Source organism: Myotis davidii, unplaced genomic scaffold (assembly GCF_000327345.1).
Source record: "Myotis davidii unplaced genomic scaffold, ASM32734v1 scaffold281, whole genome shotgun sequence".
In the NCBI taxonomy this organism is placed as follows: domain Eukaryota; kingdom Metazoa; phylum Chordata; class Mammalia; order Chiroptera; family Vespertilionidae; genus Myotis; species Myotis davidii.
In genome coordinates, this window is record NW_006293784.1 from 7,411,784 (window position 1) to 7,435,545 (window position 23,762).

Below are 23,762 nucleotides of genomic sequence, written 5' to 3' on the forward strand. Positions count from 1 at the left end.
TGTTTCCACATTTTTTGCTTGTGGAAAGACTGTTTTAATATGTTATACTCGGATAAAGAATTTAAATGAATTACGTATAAATTAATGTAAAGTGATTACCTCTGGTGTTGACAGGTTGGAACTTGCACTCCTTAAGGAACAGCCATGATCCCTTGAATGATTGCATTAATTATTGTCCTTAGTCCATTGGAAGCTTTGAAGAATGCATTAAAGCTATTTTAAATGTGTTTGAATTTGTAAGACATTATTATTAAGAAATTGGTTATTATACGTACTGTCCTAATCTGGTGGTAAAGGTAGTCTTAAGAGTTTGCAAGCACTTCAGATTTATAAAACGGTATGAAAGAGAACATTGTATAACTGCCCTGCTGTTCCTTTAGTGCAATACAATAAAATTCTGAAATTAAGACTTTCAGTGCATTGTTTTAAAGATTACAAATAGCAATTTCCTAAACTTGCTTAACCCACAATAAAGACATATTATTGTCAGTTTTTTAAAAAAAATAGAGTATTACATTGTTTTTTTTTTTGTTTAATACCACGTCTGGATCTAAAAACGAAGATTTTTAAGTGATTAAGCACATTATCTTCTGTTGTCATTTGTCACGATTCATAGCCATTGATGGCACAGCAATGTCATTTTTCTTACCAACTTAAAAAAATTGTAGCACTTATAAGTTCTAAATTTTTTTTTGCCTTTTTGAAACAGCAGGTTTTAAGATAAAATGACTTAATTTTTGCTTAGGCAGTTAAATTATGGCTTGCATGTTTTCATAAGCATTTTTGTGCTGCATTTGGGATGAGGAAGTTAAGGCAATTGAAAATAGTGTAAGTGGATGAGTTTCTTAAACAATGAAAACCAATATATAGAAATTGCATATAATAATCAAGGGTGTTTATGGATATCTTTGTAGAAATCTAAGAAAAATGCTTCCTCACTTTTGGGAGAGTAGCTGTCACTGTTTGGGATTGGGTAATGGAGGAGAATAATGTTGAAGAAGAGGATGTAGAAACAGGAGAATGAGAAGAGTCACATCATGAGAGACCCAGCCAAGTCTATCCACCAGATAGGTTTCCTGGGGCTTTCATAAATAATCCTGTCCAAGTATTTTCAAAACCTTTATAAGTTTTAACAGAATATCCTTTTAATAACGTATTCTGGAATATTCAGGATTAATGCAGGGTTTACTGGTTGCAATTTGTGGAAGCCACCTTCTCATGCTTTAAAAACCAGATATGTAGTCCTTAGCTGATTCCTCAAAGATGATTGACCGTGAAGGTCACCCATCTTGGTGGTAGGTTGTTGGTTCCTAGGCACGTAAGTGATTAGAACATTGAGTACTTGGGTGGTCTCTCAATATCTACTCATCTTTACCTTTTCTAGTGTTTTATGCAATTTAATCCCTTACAGGAGAAAGTGGAAACAAAATTACATTTGACAATATCCCATTAACTCTTTCCTTGCTCTGAATTTAATTTGTGCCCCATCTACCCCCACCTATTAATCTGTTTGTTTTGTTTTGGATATTTTTTCCATTGATTTTTAGAGAGAGTGGGAGGGAGGGAGAGGAGAGGAGGAAAAAAGAGAAAAAGCATTGTGAGAGAAACATCGATTGGTTGCCTCCCACATGTACCCTTGACTGGTAATTGAACCCGAGACCCTTCAGTGTGCAGGCTGATGCTCTAACCACTGATCAACACGGGCCAGGGCCCCTTTAGCCTTACTTATATTATTCTTGCAGGTCCAGTTGAGGCATAGTTAGCCCGGGTTATAATCCTTCCAATAATTCCTCTGCAGACAGCTGTTTAAGTACTCTTTCCTTCCTTATATCCCTCCTTAATATCAATATTACTTTTGATATTAAGTGCTTTATCTTTAAGAGGTTTCCAACTCAGAAACCATTACTGTAACACATTGTGACTTATGTTTACACTAACAGCTCTTTGTTGCTATGGGTACTATAAATTCTCCTGAGTTAGAACTCTTATATAACAAATGTAGTCTATTTAGGAGCTATTCTCTTGAGTCATTGTACTATATCATGGGTAGAAACTTATTTGAATGCCAATATCTGAATTTTATTAGTGGTGGTTCTTGATTTTCATAGTGCTCAACTGATTTCCCCACCCCTATCCCAGAGTAGAGGAGAGTTGGCTCCTAGGCTATATACAAACTGCTTATTTGTTTGAAATTTAAATTATTTTCCATGAGAAGGGGGTGTGATAGGAAATGATCAGACGTCCACTTTTGACATGTACCAGGTATTACTTAAGCATTTGAAAAACACCATGGATTAAACCATGAACTGTCAGACCTACCATCAGGTTCAGATACCCTGATAATAGTCTCTCATAAAGTGTGTCTGTCTCTTAAAGGTGGTTCAGTATTTTTCATCTTGAGGACCGCTCATGCTAACAGCTCTCATAAGAGCTCTTCTCTGCTCCTCAAATCAGCTTTTTTTTTTTTTAAATGTCAGATATTTGTATAGAAAGGAAATAGAGCTGTAGATATACTTTGAAGCTAGCAAAATATTTTCTTTGGTACAACACTTCTCTTTTCCTCAGGTTGTATGTTTATGATCAGTGTTCATGGAATGGCATTGCCATGGCGCAAATAATGACTTCTGTTGCATCTGTTATACCCAGCAGGGGGCTGGGCTTTCATCTTAGGTGTGGCTACAGCATAGCATTGTGATACATGGAGCCCATTCAAGTACTGATCTGTATTTTAAAAGTACACATCTAAGTTTACTTGTTTATATAATGTAATACCCACAAATGTGCATCTCCCAATCAGTTGTATAGAATAATTGTAAATCAGAAATTCTGATAGCAAAAATATTTTAAAACATTCTTTTCAAAGGGGAAAGACAAAAATATTGACACTGTGTCTAGTAATGTTCATGAAAGTACTCATAGTCACTCTTTTTGGAAACTAATAATGTTAATCTCAAATAATTTTTTTTGCTCAAACCAATCATTGATCTGTAGTCAGACCAGCAGCTAATGAGTCTCTGGGACTAATATATAGCTCAGAAGTTGGTTCTGAACTAATACTCCAGGGTGACGTCAAGAGCAAAATGTGGTTCTATTTCTGGATATGTTGAGTAGCTTTTGTAGAACAATTTCACTAAAGCTAAAGCTAAATGTTTAAAAGGGGTAAACAGCTTTGCTGTTGGTTCTGTTTGGTTTTGGAAAACAGTATTAACAATATAAGGTGATCAGTCTATGGATTTTGTTAATGCACATTGTGGAAGTGAAGATGTAGTGAATATCTTGACATGGAAAAGAATAATTTTATTGTTCAGTGCTTTTCTAAACATTGCATTTCTTTGGTTACCATGTTTCTGTATTCTGGGGAAGAAAAGTTCTTAAATAATAGATTGATGACTGGGTAGACCCTAAAACTGCTAAGAGAAACAGAATGTAGTTAGCTATTTGTGCTCCAGGTTTGTTGAAATCTAAGTTAACCTTAAAGGTGCTGTACCACCATCCAAAGAAAATGCCATTAAGTAGTCCTACCTTCCTAGAGCTTGATTTATTTTGCTTTTGTATATTTAATAAAAACCATCTCAAATGTTTCCTTGTGTAGTTTATGGATAATGGTTGGTTATAAAGTGTGTTATTCAATTTCAGCAGTTAACTTGGCTGGACCAGCACTCTAGACAGTCTCTCAGTCTCTCCTTTCCCACTGTTCTGAGGACTGACCCACAGGTTGGGCAGATAAGATACTTTCTAAGACTGATTTACATATTAAATTTAATTGGACATATATTTTTGTGTAGTGCCACCCCATGTTTCTCTGTGTTGGAATAATTGATGTTTTCCCTTATCCCCTTGGTGCTAAAGTAGTTTAGTCAAGCATTTAAATGGAAAGGCTTAATGAGCACTTGCAGTGGAAATTAATACATGCATGCACTTGACAATTCAGTTGATTATAAAGGGTTTGATTAATCCAGGCCAGCATTTTCCCTCCATTTTCATAAGTATTCATTAATAAGCCATATGTTTATATTGGAAGAAAGCTAATATAAGATTTGGTCATGTCAATTTGAGTGACTTCCTAAAGTTTAATAGACTACTGTGATTTTAAGTTGTATTTGGTTATAATACCAAAATCATTAGGAAGGTCAATCTATGATTACAGCCTGTACTTTAAAAAAATAACCTTTCTTGCTATAACTTGGCATTTATTGTGTTGGAAAAGAAATCCCCAGTTTAAACATAAGAATGTTAAAATACTGATTGTATATTATGGTACATACTGGACCTTTGGTTTGAAGTTCCCAAACAGCACTAGTAATTGTTTTAGAATATTCCCTAATGAAATTAAAGTAGCTCAGCAGCAGCAAGAAGAATGTGAGACAAAATGTTTTTTTTGGGTAATTACATGATTATTTACAAACTAAGTTTTGATGGGGTGAAATTTACTTTATCTTGTGTGCAAGTGCCTATGATGATCCTGGTTCACATTTGTGATTATAAGTAACCGAGCGAGCCATGGGACCCACCTCATATGACATTGAAACACTGATGTCTGTTAAAACAGGTGCCTTTGAGTCATTGTATAATCCTTACCTATGGTCCAAATGACTGCTATTGGTAGCTCAGCCTTGAATTGAAAGACAAAAAGAGCTCTAACCTGTTTGGCACAGTGGATAGAGCTTTGGCCTGCGGACTGAAGGGTCCCAGGTTCGATTCCGGTCAAGGGCATGTACCTTGGTTTAGGGCACATCCCCAGTAGGGAGTGTGCAGGAGGCAGCTGATCGATGAAAGTTGATTCAATATTTTTAAATATTTTTACTGATTACAGAGAGGAAGAAAGAGGGAGAGAAAGAGCCCTAAGTGGTTTGGTTCAGTGGCTAGAGTCTCGGCCTGCGGACTGAAAAGCCCCGGGTTCGATTCCGGTCAAGGGCATGTACCTTGCTTGTGGGCACATCCCTAGTGGGAGGTGTGCAGGAGGCAGCTGATCGATGTTTCTCTCTCATCGATATTTCTAACTCTCTATCCCTCTCCCTTTCTGTAAAAAATCAATAAAATACATTTTTAATAAAGAAAGACAAAAAGACTGCTGGAGAAAAAGACATGTTCAATAGCCTTAGGTAAGGTGAAGGAGTGAGAATTGGAGATTATTAATCTGTAGATAAGTACTTTATACAATAAGTGTGAAAGAGGGATTAAAGTCATTCATGTAGTTTCTCGGGTGGAAAAAATGTTCTAAAACCGGAGCAGCTGTCTGAACCAAGAATTCCATGTCTCTGAAAATGTCCAAGCAAATGCTGGCTGGATACACAGCTGTCGGGAATGATTCAGTATTGGCAGGGAGGTGACTAGATCCATAGGATCCCTCACAATTTTATTTATCTATGAAGTAGAAAAAAAATGGGAGAGAGTTTGAGAGGAATAAAAAGTGAAAATTATTTAAATTTTAGCTTGCTTGGGTACCTATCCCAATTTTCACACTTAGTACTATGTTATATGCCACCTAGTAGTTACAATAGTAAAATGAGGTAAAGTGTGGTAAAGTAAAAATATGCAACCGAATATTTTCCCCATATGCGTTTTTCAGCATTATCTCCAGGTAAAACATACCAGAGCAGCCAGTTCATTTCTAAAAGGAAAACTATATAGCAATTTTTTTGTCCTATAAGAAATGAAAGAGACACAATGAAATTTGTCAATAAAAGCTTTAGAAATATCTGCACATATACATTTACATTCAAGTTGGTAACACGTTTCACGTTAGAGAACTCAAATATCAGACATGGTCATATATATGCTGTTGGGAATTTTTTTTTTTATCTAGATACAGATCTTGATAGTGAATCTCTTGATGACAGGTGTGCAGCTAGTTTGTCCCGGAAGTCATGAAGATAATTATATTGCTGAAAAAAGTAAAGATGTATTGAAATACATTATAGAAAACTACCTCCCAGAAAAGTCTCAATGCTGGTAGGAATCAAGAATCAGAAACATTTGCTAAAAACAATCAATCCTACATCCTTTGGGATAAGCAAGCATTTATATTTCAATAAAGCTGCATAAAGTGAAAAACTGCAAAGATCAGAAGGTAGCTTGAAACAGATGAATATTTTATAAATCTGTAAAAATCCTTTCTCCCTTTACTGGCAGGAGCAAATAAGATTTTAAAAAGGCAGTGAAGGCATTTTTTCTGTAAGTGTATTTTCCTCCGTGGGAAGGGGGTGTGGGTAAGTAAGTAGGGCAGAGAAGGACTTTCTAAAGCAATTAACTTTGGAATATTCAAGAAAATAAATTTATAGAAGCCCTATTTTTTCACTTTTTGTGATGACATAATCCATTTGGAATAATTTTCATAGTGGATAATATCACAAAACATTAATCTTAACAAATAAGCACATTTTAAAAAGTTTTAATTTATTTGCTGTTTTAGTAGCTTCCTTGAGGATATTCTTACTCTGCCAATAATCTCATTCCCTCTCATTACTGAGGGGTTGTAATTGCATACTGCTAATGAGGAAAAGCCTGTTTGCCACAGAATGCTGAGGTGATAAATTGACAGCCCATACTAATGTGGGCTTAATTCTCTCAAGATTAAAGATGTAAAAAGTGCATATATGTGTACAGCTACGTGTATTTTATTTTGTGTCAGAGAGAGACTTGAACATTTTGAATTTGAAGCCTCATTTGATCTTAACAAAGGAAGCTCTGTTTTCAGAATGTGTGCATGACCTTATTTGAGCACTGAGAGCCAGGCTGCTCGGGGAATTCATCAGTTGTAATAATTCACATTCACTACACTTGGTTAGACTTGCACCCTGAGAACATGGACTGTCCAGCTCAGGGAACCACCTAAAAGCCAACATTCTTTAGTGCCTGCTCCTGCTTGAGCTTTACAAAGCTAAAATAAAGTGAAATCTGCAGAATCTTTTCAGCAACATGATTAATATATAATAACTAGAGGCCTGATGCATGGAATTCGTGTAAGAGTAGGCCTTCCTTTCCCGGGCTGCCCGGCACTGGCTTCCCTCGCAGTCCTGGCTTCATCTGCAAGGTCATCTGGTCTAATTAGCATATTATGCTTTTATTATTATAGATACCCTTGGGTGTTGCCACTGCAGTGCTTTTTAAGTGTTAAGGGAAAAGTCAATGTGGAAAACGCCACTTTGATTATCCACAGTGAAAGATAATTAGCATTACTTTACATTTTTTTTGTATTATAGTCATTCGTCTATTCTTATTAAGTGTTTGGGTGATGTAAGATCTTCATTAGATCTTTTTTCAATAAAAATCTACCCAAGGAACTACATTTGGTTTTCATACTTATGTTACCAGTGGGTATTATTTACCAAGTTTATGGTAACCATCTCATTTTTCCAAGTGAGAGGATTCACTTCCAGAATTGAAGGGGCAAAAACTGAACAGTTGTAGATCCTGAAGAGTAAACTGGGAAGTTCAAATTTTTTCACTCTTTTTGCAATATTGTGAACTTTTTTAGACATCCAGGTTATATTTACATTAAAACAATTAAAATATAAACAGGTGATAATATGAATAATAGAATGCTTTGGATTTTTATTGTCCTTTTCATAATATAGGGGTTCAGAACCAGCCACCCCAAGACGTATGTCAGTGGTACATGGGTTATTTTGATCTAAAGGCAACCGAGACCCTGTGGGCTCAAGAGAAACTTCCGCCACCCCATCTCCAACTATCTACTAGTAGAGGGATTTGAATTACAGCCTTGATGATAATGAGTTATTATTGGAGATTACTCATCTATATGGCAGGGCAAATTAATTACTGAACATAAATTTGATTTTTCTTGTCAATTTCTCATGTTGATTTAATTATTCAACCAGCCAAAAAGAACCAGAGGAGGGAAAGGGACATCTTTTCCCTTCCCCACAATGATGAATTACCCTGTGTTTCTGAAGGTCTGCCCCCCAATCACACCTGCACAAAAACAGTCCACCTCCGTACCTTTATGGTCTGTATTGCTCCAGATCCTCTTAGGTCTCTCAGGCTGTCTATGGCTTGCTGTGGTGATACTGTGTCAGACAGATATAGTAGGAGACAAGCGGCTACTAATAGAACATGATAGGAAAACAGTAAATTATTAACTAATTAATGGTAGGGTAGAGTATTTTATATTTCATTACACTTACTTTGGTACAGAACACTAAGTTTGGTGTAATTGTTCGAAATGAATTAAAAGACTGAGGCCTTAGTATGTGTTTTTTGACAGTTAAATTGTAATTTTAAATGATTGAATTAAAAGTTTAACACTGGCTTCATTCTTTTTTTCCCACATAGCTTTGTTGAATTACTAGAGGCCCGATGCACAAAATTCGTGCAAGAGTAGGCCTTCTTTTCCCTGGCTACCGGTGCTGGCTTCCAGCACCCGGGACCCGGGCTTCCCTCGCAGCTCCGGCTTTGTCTGGAAGGACGTCTGGTCTAATTAGCATATTATGCTTTTATTATTATAGATAATTCATATATAACTATACAAATTAAAGTATATAAGCCAGTGGATTACAGTGTATTCAGATATGTGCAGCCATCACCAGTCAGCTGTATGACATTTTCACCACTTCAAAAAGAAACCCAGTACACTTTTGTTACCCTCCCCCTACCACCCCATCACTCCAGCCCTAAACAACCAATAACCTACTTTCTGTCTCTAGATTTGCCTATTCTACACATTTTTAATAAATGGAATATATGGTCTTTTGTGACTAGCTTCTTTCACTTAGCATAATGTGTTGAAGATTCAAACATATTGTGGCATGTTCCGTTTTATGGATGAATACTTCATTTTTTGGATATACATTTTGTTTATTTTTTAATTGCTGGAAATTCAGGTTGTTTCAATTTTTTGGCTATTGCTGCTATAAACATTCACATGTTTTTGTGTGGACATAACATTTTTATTTCTTTTGGAGTATAAACCTAGGAGTGGAATTGCTGGGTCATGTGGTAACTCTGTGTTTAACGGAGGAATTGCTAAATTATTTTCCAAAGCAGCTGCACCATTTCACATTCCCACCAGCATTGTATAAGGGTTCCAATTCCTCCACATCCTAGCAAATGCTTATTTTCCATTTTTTAGAAAATAGCTATCCTAATAAGTATTAAATGGCATCGCATTGTGGCTTTTTTGTTATTGTTAGTCTTTAGCAGAGGATATTTTTTCCATTTATTATTATTTTTTTCCAGAGAGAGTGGAAGGGAGGGAGGGGAAGAGAGAGGCACATCGATTGGTTATCTCCCACAGGCGAGGATTACAACCAAGGTACGTGCCTTGATCAGGAATCAAACCCGTGATCCTTCTGTGGTGTTCGGGCCAATGCTGTAACCATTGAGCAACATTGGCCAGACATCATTGTGGCTTTGTTTTGCATTTTCCTGATGACTAGTAATGCTGAACATTTTTTTTTAAATGTTTTTATTGATTTTTAGAGCAGGAAGGGAGATGGAGAGAGGGATAGAAACATCAATGATGAGAAATAATCGATTGGTTGCCTCCTGCACACCCCCTATTGGGGATTGAGCCTGCAACCCAGGCATGTGCCTTGACTGGGAGTTGAACCAACTCATTGTGGCTTTGTTTTGCATTTTTCTGATGACTAGTAATGCTGAACATTTTTTTAAAAATGTTTTTATTGATTTTTAGAGAAAGGGAGAGGGATAGAGAGAGATAGAAATATTGATGGAGAAATTTCGATTGGCTGTCTCCTGTACACCACTACTGGTGATCAAGCCTGAAAGCCGGGCATGTGCCCTGACCAGGAATCGAACCTGTGACCTCTTGGTTCCTGGGTCGATGCTCAACCACTGAGCCACACCAGCCGGGCTGAACATCTTTTCATGTGCTTATTGGTCATTTGTATATTTTGTTTGGAGAAATATGTATTTAGATATTTTTCTCTTTTTTAAAAATTGGATTGATTTTTTATTATCGAGTTGTATGAGTTCTTTATATAGTCTAGTGAGTCCCTTATCAGATATATGGTTTGCAAATACTTTCCCCATAATGTCTTTTGATAGTGTTCTTTGAAACACAAAAGTTTTTAATTTCCATACTGTCCAATACTACAAGGAATAAATGATACTCCAGTGTGGTATTTCATTAAATGTTTTTTTCTCTAATACATTTTTTTTTAGGTTTAAAGTTAACATATGGTAATTAACTTTGGTTTTCATATTTATGTTACCAGTCGGTATTATTTAGAAGTTACTGTTGGTATCATAACACCTGCATAAGGATAACATTAGAAAACAAAACAAAACACAAGAATGCAGGTGCTAAGACTTGTAAATTATGTTTTGCAGAATCCTCCAAAACAATGTTGAAAACACCTCTCGCCCCCACCTCAGCTTCCTAGGGAACACCAAATTTAGGGCCTTAAATAAACTGATGGGTCTTAGCAGACTTATATTGTGTTTTGTTTCATTTTTATACAGTGAGCATATGCCCCAGAAAGAGGAGTTTGCATACTTGAGGTTAAAAAAACACTGAATAATGAAAATATATTTCTTACCAAGACAAGATCTCCCAATTCCTCCATAACAGCTGAAAGGGAAGTACAGTTTTGAAATTTATATATTTTTATTCCATCCCAACAATTACAACTAAAGACTTGTTGTTTCTGCCATCTATTTTTAACTTTAATACCCAGCACAGTGCCTTGCAAACCGTGATTAATAAGTATTTTTGAGTTGATGAAGAGCAAAGTGCTTATTTATATGATGAAGAGCAATTATTCTGAACATCTCTAACGGTCAAGTAGGCAAGGTCTTTTTAGTGACCTCTTTACACTGCAGGATCTACATCTGAGAAGTGGAACTTGTTACTAAATATGGTAGAAATCAGACTATTTTACCAAATGCCACTTGGATTGTCTTCCTCTGAATAAAACCTTAGTGGTTACGGGACAAGTGCTGTCTATATAATAACTCTTCATTTACCTTAGAAGAGTACAGAGATAACATACCATAGAAGTTTAGAGCATGGGCTCTGGAGCCCCACTGCCTGGGTTGACTAGATCTATATTTATTAGATGCTTGAACCTAAGTAAATTACTTAGCTCCTCGGGCCTCAGCCTTTTCACCTATAAGATGGTGACAGCAATAGTACCTACTTCATAGGGAGGACTGAATGAGGTAACATCTGTAAAGGGCTTAGAACTGAGCTTGGCACAGAGTAAGAAGGAAATTAATGTTAGCGCTATAAAGATATTAGCAATTCTGCATAACATCTTGGAAAAATGAAGATTAATCTTGAAAACAACAAAATCATTTTAATCATTTTCAAAGACCCTAAAAAATTACACACTTCCTAATTTTCTTAGAGCATATACTGAACCTAATTGGGTGCTGATGACGCATCCTGAACATCAATTCCTGTAGTGTATTGTAGATGAAGCTGTACGCACATGTCTCCGGACAGGACGTGAGGCAGAGGACCACACAGGCACTGACCTCTAGAGCAGTGGTCGGCAAACTGCGGCTCGTGAGCCACATGCGGCTCTTTGGCCCCTTGAGTGTGGCTCTTCCACAAAATACCATGTGCAGGCGCGCACGTACAGTGTGATTGAAACTTTGTGGCCCATGCGCAGAAGTCGGTATTTTGTGGCAGAGCCACACTCAAGGGGCCAAAGAGCCGCATGTGGCTCGCGAGCCGCAGTTTGTTGACCACTGCAGAGAATTCATGAACTGGCTTTCTACTCAGTGTCCCAGATGTAGGCCTGTTTCAGAGATGAGGATCCACTGCAGAAAGGTAGATAAGAGCACTGCAGTGGCTTTCTGCAAGATGACTACTACTTTACCCCTCTTGCTATTCCTATCTTTCCTCCTTTGTCTGATTGGTTGATTGATTCCTACTCATCCTTCAAAACCAAGCTCCAATTTTATTCCCTGAAATGCCTTGCACTCCCACAGAAACTATCTCTGTCCTGGGTGCTGCCTCATACACACCTTGTGTGAGTTTTGCACTCACATGGTAGCAATATTAGCTGTGGATTCCTTGAGGGTAGGGGCAGTGCTTCACAGTGTGTGTTTTGCATTAATTTTGGGACACAGTATGTGTTTTGGGTTGAACTGTGTCCCCAAAAAGATATGTTGAGGTCCTAATCCGTAGTGCTATGAATGTGACCTTATTTGGAAACAGTCTTTGTAGATGTACTAGTAATCAAGTTAAGATGAGATCATTATGGTGGGCCCTAATCCAATCTGACAGGTGTCCTTATAGAGGAAAATACCATATGAAGGCACAAACACACGGGGACAATCATGTCATGACTGAGGCAGGGATTGGAGTGACGCAGCTGCAGGCCAAGGAATGCCTGGGATTGCCGGCTACCACCACAAGCTTAGGGAGAGGCAAGGAAAGACTCTTGTCTCAGAGGAAGTATGGCTGTTGGTGTTGATTTTGGGCTGCTAGCCTCCAGAACTGGGAGAGAATAAATTTCTGTTGTTTTAAGCTATCCAGTCTGTGGTACTTTGTTACAACAGCCCTCGGAAATGGTAAATCATGGTAGGCAAGCAGTGTTCACTGACTTTATAAAGGAATGAAATGTCCAGGGAGAACTAGTGAGACAGTGAAAAAATGTACCAGACCCTGTTTCAGAGGGATAAACTCTAGAGCTGTATGGTCATCTGGGCACTCAAAGATGGCAGAATGGAGAGAAAATTGTCTTTGTCCCAATAGTAGTTACTCAAGGACACCTTGAAAGCTCTGGGACAATGAAAACTTCCAGTCTTCAGATGATTTGTGAGAGCCTGAAGCATTTAACATATGCAAGGCTGCCCAGACATCTTACCATCCTCTCTGTATTCTGTTCAAACTTCAGAGTATTTGTTTTGCTAGAACCTATTAGAATGGATTTTGTTAAGCTTCACTAATCTGAGCTAGTTTGATCTCTGGAACTTTCTGGTAAATCTTTCAAAAACTTACTTGAAAACACGCCAAAAGAAAAAAAAATTTACTTGAAAAAAAATCTCAGAATTCGTTTGAAAAAAAGGGTCCAAAAATTGGAAAATGTTTTTCACTAGCTACATCTAATTATTTAATGAATTTTAGGCTTAGAATATTTAGCAAAGACAACTATTTATTCTAAAATTTTGCTTTTATAATTAGTAAAGCAATTAGAAATTGCTTACAGTGAGAGATGATGCTTTTCTCTAGAGTAAGTTTGCAAACTGTAGGATGGCTTCTAGTTCTTTATTCCCTAGTCTCTGTTCGTCAGAGTTCAGTTTGGCCACAAACAGGTGTGTGCCCTCAAAGACCCTGCACTACTGTGCTTTGCCTTCAGAACAAGAACTGTTGCATGAGGCCCGAGCTGTAGGTCAAAGAAGAGAAGTTGACTGGGCTTGCCCTTTTCCTAGGTCAACAGTTCTCAACCTGTGGGTCGAGACCCCTTTGGTGGTCGAATAACCCTTTCACAGGGGTCGCCTAAGACCATCCTGCATATCAGATATTTATATGACGATTCATAACAGTAGCAACATTACAGTTATGAAGTAGCAACGAAAATAATTTTATGGTTGGGTCACAACATGAGGAACTGTATTTAAAGGGCCAGAAGGTTGAGAACCACTGTCCTAGGTGGTCTAAGACTACTCGGTTATTTCGGTTAGTCTGCTAATTTCTAACTCAATGCAATGAATTCAGGGACGTTAGGGCTTTTGAGGTATTAGAGTATTTAATATTCTATCTTGTTTCAGGAAGGATTAAGCAGCTTACTAGGCTGCAAAAAGTATCATGAGCACAGAGAAGGACTGGTTGCTCCCTGTGGCTGGCCCTCTGCTGTGTCTCACTTCTGGCAGAGTGTCTGCTCTTCTTGTCCACAGCACCACCTCTCTTCTTCCTTTCTGCACGCTACTTTTTTCTTCTCTCCTCTTTTTTTCTTAGCCTATTTTATGTTGTTTTAAGCTTTCATATCAGCAGCTTGTGTATAGCCAATTGACAAACAGTGAGAGTTTCTCTTTCATACTGGCAGCAAATTCACACAATCAAATATAATTTTCAAGTCATATTTTTAAGAGTACCAGCACAACACCTGGTACAGAGCGAGCACTCAGAAATTTGCTTTTATTACTTTTGAAGAGTTAAGGACAATACAAGAGTAGATTGCTTAGGATTATTTCTTTACTGCTGATTTTTAAAAAATTGATTTTCTTGCTGTTGGAAGCAACTGAAAGGCTGATCAATAAGTTAATACAAAAATAATGTACACTCTTTTTTTGGGAGGGAGGGTCCAAAAATTGTAAGTAAAGATCTAAGACAAAAGGAAAGAAAAGCCTGTAGCCCTATTCTAGAAATTTCAAAATCTACTCTTTTATTGTCCTTATTCTTCAAAAATAATAAAAGCAAATTTCTGAGTACTCGCTCTGTACTAGCTATTGTGCTGGTACTTTTCATGCATTCTTTCTTTTTAATCCTTACAACAAAACAGAAGGTACATAATAACTGAATAAAGATGCAGTAATTGGAGAAGTCATTCTGACTGGGACATTTCTCATGTAATATATGGAGAAAAGGAGAACTTACTGTATTAAGGTTTTTCGGTTATTTTTAAGGCAGATTGCAAGCGCCTCCATTATTTCACAGCAGTTGGCTATGTCGGGAGTCCCTCCATCTGGGATTGGATGATGATGAGCAGTAATTCCATACTGTTGGTAGAAGTTCAAAAGGTTTGGGACTCTATATTTTGATAGTTCCCCTCTGGTGCAGAATACAAATATGTCTTGTATGCCATAGTTCTTTAGTTCTTCTGCCAATAGACCAAAATACACAGACACACACCATATGGAGTTAACATATCTTTTTTTAAAGGTATTACTATTATTTAAAAAATGTTTTTATTGATTTTTTGAGAGAGAGAATCATGGATGTAAGAGAGAAACATCGATTAGTTGCCTGCTGCACTCCCCCCTCCCCCCCAGGATGGAGCCCACAACCTGGGCACGCACCACCAACAATCTTTCGGTGCACAGGATGATGCCCAACCAACGGAGCCACACCAGCCATATAACTGGAGTTACATTTCTTAAGCTAAACTAAGTAAATAATAAATGATAATCTATAAATTTGAAGTGCTTACTGATAATCTAAAACAATATTGATCTGTCTTGAAACTAGGGTAAAAATTAAGTCACTATCCATAAAATGGGATTTAACGAAACATCTGCAATGAAAGGTGGTTAAAATTAAATCAGACTTTATAACTCAAAATGCTTTTTACTGAATTTAAAAATGAGTCAATTATATTTTTGTTCTTGACATTTTTTACAGTATATGTTTAAAAATAAATTTAACATTTCAAAATAAACTCTTGAGAAAGGATGATAGCACTTTTTTTTTTTCTGTTTTCTTCTCACAAAACCAACCATGTTTGCTGCTTTCACCAATCTGTTGTTTTGTTTTACCCCAAGCATTGTATATAATGTCTCCAGCATGGCCATGGTGCCAGAGCTCTTGTATTCTCCCTTATATTCATACTGTACTACACCATCATGGATTTAATTTATGGACTAGGTCTTTAGGAAATAAAACACTATACTAGAGTTATACAATTTAGCTACTTTCACTATAATGAATATGAACCAAGAAATACTACCATAGGCCATTCTATACACAAGAACTTTCTTATGGCAATATCTAATTCTGGCTGAGCTGAGCCTCTTCTCCCTCCCCGCCTCATAAATGCAAGGATACTTAGCTATTTAAGTACAAAGTGCCTTTGATCATGAACCTCTAAGTAAATAACAAATGATAATCTATAAATCTATTGCACTTGAAATGTGTCTAGTCCAAATTGAGATGCTTTCTAAGTGTAAAATACATATCTAATTTCAAAGATTAAGTACAAAAAAAAACCTATCTCATGAATAATTTGTTTTATAATAAAAATCCATTGAAATGATACTATTTAGGTTATATTAGGTTAAGTAAAATATATTATTATGTTAATTTCACCTTTTTTAAATGAGACAACTAGAAAATATGAAGTTACATATATGATCTCTACTTGTGGTTCCCATTATATTTCTATGGACAGTGGTGCTCTAGATATTACTGCTATATTTTTATACTTCTAAAAAGATTTAACCTATCATTAACACACCTAATTATTTTTAAGAGGAAGTAATTTTCTATTTGCCTCTTGTACACATTGGGTAATTTCAATTATACAGTGGTTTTCAAAATTCCCTGGAAAGGACTTTGAGGAGGGACCACAGGGACTGCCACTAGGAGATTCTAGGTCTCTATCAAACATTGTCATTTTTAAAAAATATTGAATTGCATTGAAAAACAAAAGGTGTGGTAAAATATTGGAAACCCCTTTTATAGAAGATACTAAATAAATAGGGCTTTCCAAAATGTGCAAGGTCGGATCTTGAACCAGTGATTTACATTACATGTTCTCCAAATGGAAATTTCCTACCATGGTGGGTGTCTCTAACTCAGAAAATTTTTACAAATATTACAAGGGTCAACTAATCTATTAGCCTCTTTAAGTCTTTTTTTTGGTAGGTAAGGAATAAATTAAAGAAAGTACATCAGCAAATTCATATTCTAAAACAAGAAAAAAAATAAAGATTAAAAAAGTCTATACTGGTCAGAATCAAGTAATAACACATTTTTATTTTGATGTGTTATAAGGACATTGGTAAGACTAGTAGCCTTGAAATATTCCAGGCCAACTAGAATAAAATATTTTGAAAATCTGAGTTTTTTAGTATCATGCAATATGTAAATTTCAAATTGGGGTAGACTATCAGGATATTTGTGAGATCATCAGACTTGAGGCTATAGTGGTCTGAACATCCTTGACCATGTGAAGATCAGACCTCGCTCCAACTTTCCCACCTAGATGCTGGCTCCCTAAATTATCTATGTGGGGCGGACAGTTTCACTGCTACCTCTGGGTTCCCAGCTCAGGCTTTCTTTCCAACCACAGTCAAGTCTGTAAAGAACAGCATTCAAAAATCTACCCAATGTCAGTTTTCCATTTCCATACTCTTCTCCCTCCAACTGATACATTCTAAACCCAAAGGCGTTTTCTACGTATTTATTTTAGTGAATGATGAGTTTTCTGTACCCTTCAAAAGTACCTCTTTAGATATTAGAATAAGTGTGTGGTTTAAAATTTTATGAAATATCAGTCATTTATTTGGTATATTGAGAAGAGACTACAGTTTTTCTTTCTGACAAAGATTGTTAGTGTTATTTAAAGAGAAACGATTAACAAGGTTGTTTCCTATTACACCTACCTGTATCTTTTTGGATATTTCTTCTAATATCTTTAAATTTACAACCTATAAGTAGTGATAAAACAAGTGAAAAAGTCAGTTTTTGGTCATATATTACAAGTATATTTTAACATAATATAGCTACTTAGAAAGACATTCCACATGATCATTAATATGCTTCAATTCCATTTTGAATGTAAATTTCAATTTCTTATATTCTTAAGAATAGAACCCAGAGATTTATAGATCTCAGCTGAAGGAACTCCTAATGCGAGAATTATTTCTTCTATGTTCTTCTGGTAGTAAGTACCTAGCTATAGTCCCCAGCCTCACATTGTACCCCAGGGTTTACATTTTATTAAGATAGGAAAGTCAGAAATGTAAAACTGTGAATGTGGATCTGGAAGGGTAGAAGAGTCTACCTATGTTCCTTTACCTATGGTCCAAAAGTGAGTGTCCATGCTGATGGCCAATTCTCCTATTACTCAGTATGGAGAATAATGTGTTAGCTGACCAAAAGCAAAACAAATAAACAAAAACCTAAAAAAGAAAAAAACCCACCTTTAAATATATCAGTAAGAAGCCAATGGTAGTGTTACCTACCTGGAAGAGCACATAAACCCAGAAACTGCGAACAATTCACTCGTGACAGGGGCAGCCTAAAAAGATAAAACTTTATCAAGTATAGTTCAGTCTTTAAAAAGTTATAAATGAAAATTCAATTTAGTAAATGTGTGTGCTTGCCACTAAACATGAGTGTTTTAAAGGTCTATAATAGTCACAAAACAAAAATTCATAGTTAAATATCAATGCATTGGTCACAAAAAGGCCTAGAAAGAACTGGAAGTTTTGAAACAGACTTGTCATTTGCTTTGTTACAATATAAGTCCTAAAAAGTGGCAAGTTAAACTTACCTTAAAGATAATGCCTAGAATGCCAACACCTATCATAAAGCGTTAAGCTACCCTGAAATATGTTGTCTTAGTAACCTCCAGAAATAAGCTGGAAAATGACCATTTGACAATATCATCCACAGCATTCAGTCTACATTACTATTTTAAGATTCCTTTGTAGGACCTACTTGAACAGATGATAAAAAAATTCACAGGCCACCCATTCTTTGTAGTAATGGATTTTGGATAAAATGAAATAATTTCAAGAACCATATTCCCAGTTTGCAGTACTTGGGGACAACGGGGCAGAGGCTTACCTTATTTGTAAGACAGAAAATGAGTGTAGAGGAAAACAGGGGGCAACGTATAAATACCACTTGACTTTGAAAATTAGATGAATTTTTGAGTTTAAAGGGAGTTTGGAAAGGGCAATGAAAGATAATTGCTATTTGATGGCAGAACAAAAAACTTTAAAGATAACACTTTTACTCTTTTTCTCTTCCTATAGTAGGGAATGGCTTTCTTTCTTTTTCTTTAAAAAATGAAAAAAATGTATTGATTTTAGATAGGAGAGAGAGAGAGAGAGAGAGAGAGAAGAGAGAGACACTGACATGTTGTCCCACTTACTTATACACTCACTGATGGATTCTTGTATGTGCCCTGACCAGGGAGGGAACCCACAATCTTGGTGTATCAGGAGGATACTCTAACCAGTGGTCGGCAAACTCATAGTCAACAGAGCCAAATATCAACAGTACAACGATTGAAATGTCTTTTGAGAGCCAAATCTTTTAAACTATATAGGTAGGTATGTTGTTATTAACTTAATTAGGGTACTCCAAAGGCTTAGGAAGAGCCACACTCAAGGGGCCAAAGAGCCGCATGTGGCTCGTGAGCCGCAGTTTGCCGACCATGGCTCTAACCAATTGAGCTATTTGGCCAGGATGGGAATAGCTTTTTTAAAGAAATAGATGATTATATTTACAGGCAAGAAAGAAAGCATTTGATTGCTGGGTGTAGAGAATCTGGTATAACCCTAAGTCACTGCCAAGATTTGGAAGTTGGTTTTCTATAGAAACATTTGTATTTGTTATTGTATCTATGGCAATTGGCTTTTAATGTTAAATGGTCTGCTGATGCATTACTGTGGCAAGTAGTTCTAGAATTTGACTACATAATAAATGATTAAATATCTTACCCTGTATGGTACATTGTTCTTTTGTCATAAAAGAATAAGTAGATTTGGAACTAAATGGGAGATCATTCCAATCGGATCTCAACTCCTTACTTACTTGTTTCTATATTGGTTTTTACAGTGTATAAAGGACACTCACCCCCTTGCAAAAAAGCCTAATTCTATCTTAGATAGTAAATAAATCATGGAGTTAGACAATCTTGTAAAAATTGTAATTATAATCAGTGGGAGAGAATAATGAAATACTTTTAATATGTGGACTTCCTACTATGAAGATTATGATGTACATATCAAATATTTTAGCTCATCATTGATCAGAAATGTTAACATACCATGATATCTGAATTGGAGTCTGTTCATCTTCAATAGGCTCTTCATCTGATGAGTCAAACTCACTTGTCTGCAATGAGATAGGCTTCAAAAGAAATTAGTTATGTTAAATAACTGAAAAGAATATTTACATATCATCTTAGTATAACTGATCTTTACTTAAACACACACTGAATGCATATTTGCAACTTATTCAATCTGGAATGCCAGAGAGATTAGCAATAGCAATAAAAAAGTATTGTTATTACCATACTATTGATAATTACAGCACGATGCAGTAGAGTTGGATTGGTAATCAAGAAACCCGGCTTCTGGTGTTGGCTCTACCACTTAGTGTGTAAGTGATGTCATTTAAATCTGGATCTCAGTTTTTCACAACTATAAAGTGAGATTTACTCACTCATTCACAAACATTTCTTGGACACCTTCCTTTGCCAAGTTCTGGAGACCAAAGATCCATAAAATAAACAGCCTACCTTCAGTATAGTTGGAAACACAGATGTGTGCACAGATTACAGATTTTAAATGCTAACGTAAGCATAATCTATGCATTTTGGAGCAGAAAGGGGAGTGAATAACTGCTTTGGAAGCTGGAGAAAGCTTCACAGAGGAGATGCATTAACTGGGTTTTGAGGGGTGAGCAGAAGGTTTCGGGCAGAGAGGGAAGAAGTTAAGGCTATTAGGCCAAACTGAGAAAGGGCTTGTGCATTTGGAAACAGATCCGAGCAGAGATGAAGCTAGAGATGTTTTACCTACCCCATTTATGAAAAAATAACCCCCACACAGCCTAGCAGTTTGAATGAGATAGGGATTTAGGTGGAATAACCTGCCCTCAACTTTGAAAGATTGAGGTGGGCTCTGTTTGCTGACCTAAGGAGGTGGAACTCAATCCTGCAGGCATCATTTCTACATGGCTGACTGTTGGGAGTTGTAGAGCACCAATAAGTACACACCTTTCTTCTAATCCTTACTTGGAAACTACTGAGAGATAAACCACAGGAAAGGCAAGTGGAGATCAATCTGTCCGTTTTATTACTGGGTGTCACATGGCTTTAGAGCAGTGGTCGGTGGGCTTGTCAAATCTGTACTCCAGAATTGGATTCGTCCGCCCCTGGGCAGCCGAGGGCCACCCAGGGCTCCCCTGTGGCAGAAAGCACTTCCGAATGTACCCTCTGCAGAGGGAAGGGACGAGGGGGTTGAGCGACCCGTGTCCACCTCCTCCCACACCTCTGGGGGCAAGTGGAGGAGGCGGCCAGCTGATGTCCCAGCACACAGCGACCTGGGGACCAGTAAGTGTAACTACCTAATGCCCTCGCCAGCTCTGACGCTACCTTCTATACCGGCCTTGTTTGTTACAAGACGACATGACACAGCCACATCGGGCTGTGGGTTTGAGGTGCCTTGGACCTATCCGTATTAGTATTAAATACTCGGCTCAAAGGAAGGCCCGGCAGTAAGCTGTCAACCTGGGGGGTAGGGGATGGGAGTCAGGTGGACTTCAGCTTCTTGCATTGACCTGTTTTTCCCTTTCCCCCCCTCTTAAAAGCAGTTTTGATGATTCAAGACTTTCAATCTGTGTGGCCCACCCCGGCAATCCTTCTCAGACAGATTTACAGCTCCGGACACAAGTGCACGCTTCTGGCTCCCCCAAACCCGGGGACTCGGAACCTCAGGGAAAGGCACGCAGTGTGTAGGGGGGCGGGGGGGGGATGGTGACAGCGGTGACAACACCCGCGAGCGGGGATTGGCAATCGTCTTCCACGGAATTTCCCTCGTCCACGGGGAGGACAGCCCCCCAGGGGGCACAGGCAGCCCGCTACATCTTTTGGGGCCGGGGTATCCGGCAGACGGAGACGCTTAAACTCTCGATGCCTCAGTTTTCTCAGGAAAACGGGCATGGCTGTCGCGAGACTTAGAAGACCCCGCAGGCGACAGCACAGCCCTCACCCGGCGCACGTCTTCCCCTCGTCCCGCCGGCCCACTTCTCTCAGCCATCGCTCTCGCGGGCCCCGGGAAGCGCACTTCCCTCCCAAAACGGTTACTGCGCGAGTCGGCATGCCACCAGACCAGGCTGTCCAGGGCCCCAAGCACCGGAGAGCAGAAGGAAACCGAGATCGGAATACACTGACAGCGCTTACACAGGAAGTGGGAGAGCCCACACCAGAGGCCAGGACCGCTTCCGACCCTGCGGCTTCGTTCCTCCGAGCCTCCGCCCGACTCACCGGCTTCATCGCGGGCCACCCCACGTCGCGACCGGCCACCGTTCTCCCTTCAGCCGCACCAGGGTCTCACCCCGCGCCGAGCCCGCCCCTCCGCTCAGCTCATTGGTACATCCCTTTGTGAGGTGGGGCGCGGTGTCTTCTAGGAACCAATCACGCCCTCTCCCTGCTTCTGACTCCGCCCCCAGGCGCCCTGGCTAGGCCTCTGACCGCTCATTGGCTCCTAGGTGGCCTTTGAAAGACGCGCGGGAGGCGGGCCCTGTTGAACTTTGATTGGCTGGGCGGGCGCTCCCATCCCGCCAGTTAGGAGGACGGAGGTGGCGGGGAACTAGGAGGAGCGGAAGCGTTCAAAGACAGCCCTTGCGCTTTGGCAATGCTGGGAAGCCAAGCTTCCTCGTGGCAGGGTTTGGAAGTGGTATCAGGGTAGGAAATTTTGTTTGTTTTCTTAAAAAAAAAATTATATTAGGGCATGGGAAGAGTGGGGGAGGCACTGCCCTGAAGCATCTTATGAAAACACTACATCCCAGTGGCTCTCAACCTTCCTAATGCCGGGACCCTTTAATACAGTTCCTCATGTTGTGGTGACCCCCAATTTCATTGTTACAAATTGAACATAATTAAAGCATAGTGATGATTCACAAAAACAATATGTAATTATATATGTGTTTTCCGATGGTCTTAGGCGACCCCTGTGAAAGGGTCGTTCGACCCCCAAAGAGATCTCGACACGAAGGTTAAGAACCGCTGCCATAGACTTTATATTTATGGCCATATCTAGTCATCCAAATACCATGGAGATAGCTAAAAATACAGAATATAAAGATACACTGTATGTGTGATATTTTATGTTCTTTGCCATTACAGGCTCTAGACAGGTTAGGGTGTAGCTCAACCTTCCTGTTCACTAAATATGAATGAAATAATATTGTGTGAAGGGAAGATAAAAAGTCTCCAGATGGTTCCAAGCACCAGTGTTTCTTACATAATCAGTTACAATCTTTCAGAAATGTGTTTGATTAGTCCCTCCCCCATTCTCCAGTCCTCATTTTTCTGGCCACGGGGAAGGAAGTCACCAGGAGCAATATTACCTGTAGAGCTGACAAAAATACGCAGAAGTTTCAGCTCCCTGACTCATGCTGTGAAAATCAGTCGGTGTCGACGAGCTAGCACAGACTTAGGGACTGAATCAGTCAGGGTTCTCCAGAGAAACAGAACCCATAGGATATATACATAGATTTATTTTAAGGAATTGACCTCCACCGTTGTGGAGGCTTGGTGAGTCCAAAATCCTGTGAGGGAGGCTGGGGGACTGGAGACTCATGAAGGAGTTTTGGTTGAGTTCAAATGTGGTCAGTCTGTTGTAGAACCAAGACTAGTTGATGTTGCATGTGAAATCCAAAGGCTGTCTATTGCAAAATGACCCTTGCCTTTTTGTTCTATTCAGGGTTTCAACTGATTGGATCAAGACTACCCACATTATAGAGAGAAGGCAGCTTTATTCAAAGTCCATCAATTTAAATATTAATCCCATCCAAAAACACCCTCACGGAGGCCTGGCCGGGAAGCTCAATTAGTTAGAGTGTCATCCTAATACGCCAAGGTTCTGGGTTCAATCCTCAGTCAGGGCATATACAGGAATCAAATGATGAATGCATAAATAAGTGGGACAACAAATTGATGTTTCTCCCTCTCCTTTCCTCTCTCTCTAAAAATCAATAATAATAATAATAATAAAACACAACATAAAACAAAAACACCCTCACAGAAACATCCAACATAATGTTTGACAGAACATCTGGGCACCATAGCCCAACCAAATTGACACATAAGATTACCCGTAACAGACATATCGGACTTGATCCATCCATTCATTCAGTAAATATTTAT

At 38.4% G+C, this 23,762-nt stretch overlaps 1 protein-coding gene across 4 annotated transcripts; it reads right to left on the reverse strand.

Moving 5' to 3' along the window:
- Nucleotides 1–5,670: 5,670 nt before the first annotated feature.
- Nucleotides 5,671–21,980, reverse strand: CDKN3 (cyclin-dependent kinase inhibitor 3). Of its 4 annotated transcripts, XM_006767702.2 has the most exons (8): nucleotides 21,879–21,980; nucleotides 19,659–19,741; nucleotides 17,842–17,897; nucleotides 17,260–17,304; nucleotides 14,534–14,756; nucleotides 10,524–10,555; nucleotides 7,963–8,066; nucleotides 5,671–5,885 (listed from the first exon to the last, which is right to left on the reverse strand). In XM_006767702.2, the coding sequence occupies exons 1-8, from the start codon at nucleotides 21,885–21,887 to the stop codon at nucleotides 5,799–5,801; spliced, it is 639 nt and encodes a 212-aa protein (XP_006767765.1). In that variant the 5' UTR covers nucleotides 21,888–21,980; the 3' UTR covers nucleotides 5,671–5,798. The 4 variants fall into 4 exon arrangements, with proteins under 4 accessions (XP_006767765.1, XP_006767766.1, XP_015421998.1 ...); XM_006767703.2 differs by lacking the exon at nucleotides 17,260–17,304; XM_015566512.1 differs by lacking the exon at nucleotides 21,879–21,980 and having other exon boundaries at nucleotides 17,842–17,911; nucleotides 19,659–19,726.
- Between the last annotated feature and the right edge of the window lie 1,782 nt (nucleotides 21,981–23,762).